Below are 3470 nucleotides of genomic sequence, written 5' to 3' on the forward strand. Positions count from 1 at the left end.
ATTAAAATGTTTGGTCGCCGTACACTTGGGGGTGGCGTAAGTGAGCCTGGTAAGATAGCACAAATATCAATCTCTTGTGCATCGGACTTGGTCTCACTTACGCCATCCCTGAATGTTAATATTTGTGTTGACCAACAATGTATGAGGCACTTATTCCATTTTGTCATTCCATTTGCTTTGAGATTTTCAAAATGCCGATGATTAAAATGTTTGGTCACCGTACACTCGGGAGCGGCGTAAGTGAGCCTGGTAAGATAGCACAAATATCAATCTCTTGTGCATCGGACTGGTCTCACTTACACCGTCCCTGAATGTTAATATTTGTGTTGACCAACAATGTATGAGGCATTTATTCCATTTCTCTTGTGCATCGGACTTGTTGGTATCACTTTCTTCCATTTTCATCATAGTAGGAACTGGATGAAGGACCCCGATGCAAGCGAGCCTGGTGGGTAGAGATGAGGGAGCAAAGGAGGAACCGGATGAAGACTACTTTGTAGGATGAAGACTACTTTGTATCTCGAAATTGTGAATTTTGTATGAATTAAGAGTTGTATGCAAAACATTTGACACTTGCCACTATATATGTATCTCGATCGGGATCTAAGTAATGTGATGATGATGTCTATGTTATATCTGTGCAATGTACATGATATTTATATTATATCTGAATGTTGCTGTATATAACCTGTATATCTGTATATTGCTGTCTATAAACTGCATGTGTACAGGAGGCAGCACAAAATCGTGTATAATACAAGCAAATTCTGTGGCGCACTGCAAACCAATTCTGTGGTGCAGTCTTTTCTGTGGCGCACCTAAGAGCACGTGCGCCACAGATACGTTAACTCTGTGGCGCATGGGCTGGTGCGCCACAGAAAGCTTATTTTTGTGGCGACATTTCTGTGGCGCACCTCCCATGCGCCATAGAATCCATTTTTGGTGCGCCACTGATGAGGCTTTTCCTACTAGTGATTCTCGTTTATAGGGTATGAAACATTATCTGGTATCTCGGTTACTCTAGTTTCTATGATGTTAGCAGTGGTGGATTGAGTGGTGGCTTGGTCCCCTTTTGCTTATCGTCTGTCTCAGTAGCTCCCATGCCTTTTAATTCTTGGTACATCGATGTTTATACTAGAGGTAGGAATTAAGTGGCGGGTATCCTTTGTCTATAATCAACCTCCTGATGGAAATCGTAATGAGTTCCCAGTTTCTCGGTTTTATGCATGCACAGTGGAATAGTCCTTGGCTTGCGTCTGGTGATTTTAATGAAGTACTTAACCAAGATGAACATATTGAGTCGGAGGGAACAAACCGAACCACAAATAAAATAATGCCTTTTGTGAATGCCTATATATGTTTGCTTGAGAGCGTGAGTTGTCGTTTGTGCCAATTGTGCTAGTCATTGTCTTGCTAGTTCTGGTCGTAAGGAGGGAGAACAGTCTGGTTAGGATCGACTCCGGATGAGATCAGTATCATATCATTCGGGATTGCAAGCCTACTACTTGTTTGATTAATAAAACCCTCCTTTCCCCTACAAGAAACACCGAAACACAAGCAAGTTGATATATAGAGATAGGAAAATTCGTGCCAACTTGCATACGCGTTCGTTGACGCAAGAATAATTTGCAAGATCAACGACGCCACGTTCTCCAGCTGATTATCCATAGATTAATTAAGCTACGTACGCTAGCTGTTGCTGTGCTGCATTGCATGCACGATTGTCCTACTCTCTACTATGTATCCGAACGGCTAGTAGTCAATTAAGCACGCGTAGGTACGCCAAATGCTTAAACCAGAAGCAGCAGCATTAGCGTAAACAATTGCGTTAGTGCATGCAAGCTAATGAAGCCCAGCGAGATCACCGGCGCGCCGCGCGCAGAGCTTTGCATGTACCTACTATATATACCCCTCTATATCATGCTCATTGGACACACACACACCGATAAGTCTATCTCGAGATCGATCCACCATGGCGATGAAGCTGAGTACCCGCGCCATCGTGGTGTCGCTCTGCCTGGTGCTCGTCTTCTTCGCCGGGCAGTCTGCAGCGGCCCACGGCGACCGCGGCAAGAAGGGCACCGTTGGGGACAAGGTCTACCAGATAGTGGCCAAGGAAATCAGGGACAACTCCGGCGTCGGCCCCGCCCTCATCCGCCTTCTCTTCCATGACTGCTGGGTGAATGTGCGTGATCACCATCTGCTTTGATTTGCATCTCCAAGCACCAATGTAGTAGTATAAACTTAGTTGCTAATCTGTACATACGTGCAGGGCTGCGACGGGTCCGTGCTCCTGGACAGGAAGCCCTACGGTAGCAAGACGGAGAAGCAGGCGGAGAACAACATCGGCCTCGACGGCTTCGACGTGATCGACAAGATCAAGGCCAAGCTCGGCGACAACGTCTCCTGCGCCGACATCGTCGTCCTCGCCGCCCGCGAGGCCACCTTCATCGTCAGCCGCGAGAAGATCGACTACCCCGTCAAGACGGGCCGGATGGACGGCGTGGTCTCGTCCGCGGAAGCAGCGGACCGCTTCCTCCCTCCTTCGACCTTCGATTTCGAGCAGCTCAAGGCCAACTTTGACGTCAAGAAATTCAACACCAAGGAGCTTGTCGCCCTCTCCGGCGCGCACGCCATCGGCGTCGCCCACAAAAGCTCCTTCGCCGACCGCATCGACGACTCCACCGCCACGCCCATCAGCCTAGATTACATGAACGCCCTCAAAAAGGACGACAAGCCGATCCAGCCCAACAACATCCGCGACAAGGAGCTCGCCTTCCGCAACGCGTCTGGCTACGACCCAACTGGGGTGGACACCACCGATATGGGTAAGGGGGTGCTGGACAACAGCTACTACCACGCCAACCTGCAGAACACGGTGCTCTTCAGGTCCGACTGGGAGCTTCGCAACGACACCAGCGGCGACGCCGGGGGTATCATGGAGACGTTCAAGGAAGACGCCAAAGAGTGGTATCGACAGTTCGGTGACGCCATGGCCAAGCTCAGCAAGCTACCCGCCGAGGGCACCCGTTTCGAGATCAGGAAGAACTGCAGGAAAACCAACTAAGCTCCGACCACTATCGTTATTCCATCTCCAGTCTGGCCTACTAGACACGAGATCTTCTACGAAAATCTTAACGGCTACGTAGCTGTATGTATTAATTGTAATATTTTATAATCTAAAGTCCATGTTCCTTACCTACCTCAATATAATATTCAACGTAAGTACTACTCCATTCACCCAAAATGTAAGGACCCATTTGATTCATAGAAATTGCACAGAAATAGTGTAGGATTTGAAACCTATAGTGAAATTTCCTATATATTGTTTGATTCATATGAACATATCTTATAGAAACTAATATCCTACTTATAGTGTAATTCCTATAGGAAAAAAACATGAGGTCATACCTCATTAAATATATCTTTTCCTACGATCAAACACACTTCATCTTCCCATAGAATTCAAG

The 3470-nt window shown here is 47.1% G+C and overlaps 1 protein-coding gene across 1 annotated transcript; it reads left to right on the plus strand.

The window, feature by feature from the left end:
* The first annotated feature begins 1949 nt into the window (after nucleotides 1-1949).
* LOC127345858 (peroxidase 2) lies at nucleotides 1950-3236 on the plus strand. The gene is made up of 2 exons (XM_051372391.2): nucleotides 1950-2185; nucleotides 2273-3236. The coding sequence occupies exons 1-2, from the start codon at nucleotides 1973-1975 to the stop codon at nucleotides 3065-3067; spliced, it is 1008 nt and encodes a 335-aa protein (XP_051228351.1). The 5' UTR covers nucleotides 1950-1972; the 3' UTR covers nucleotides 3068-3236.
* Nucleotides 3237-3470: the final 234 nt, after the last annotated feature.

Source organism: Lolium perenne, chromosome 1, assembly GCF_019359855.2.
Source record: "Lolium perenne isolate Kyuss_39 chromosome 1, Kyuss_2.0, whole genome shotgun sequence".
NCBI lineage: Eukaryota > Viridiplantae > Streptophyta > Magnoliopsida > Poales > Poaceae > Lolium > Lolium perenne.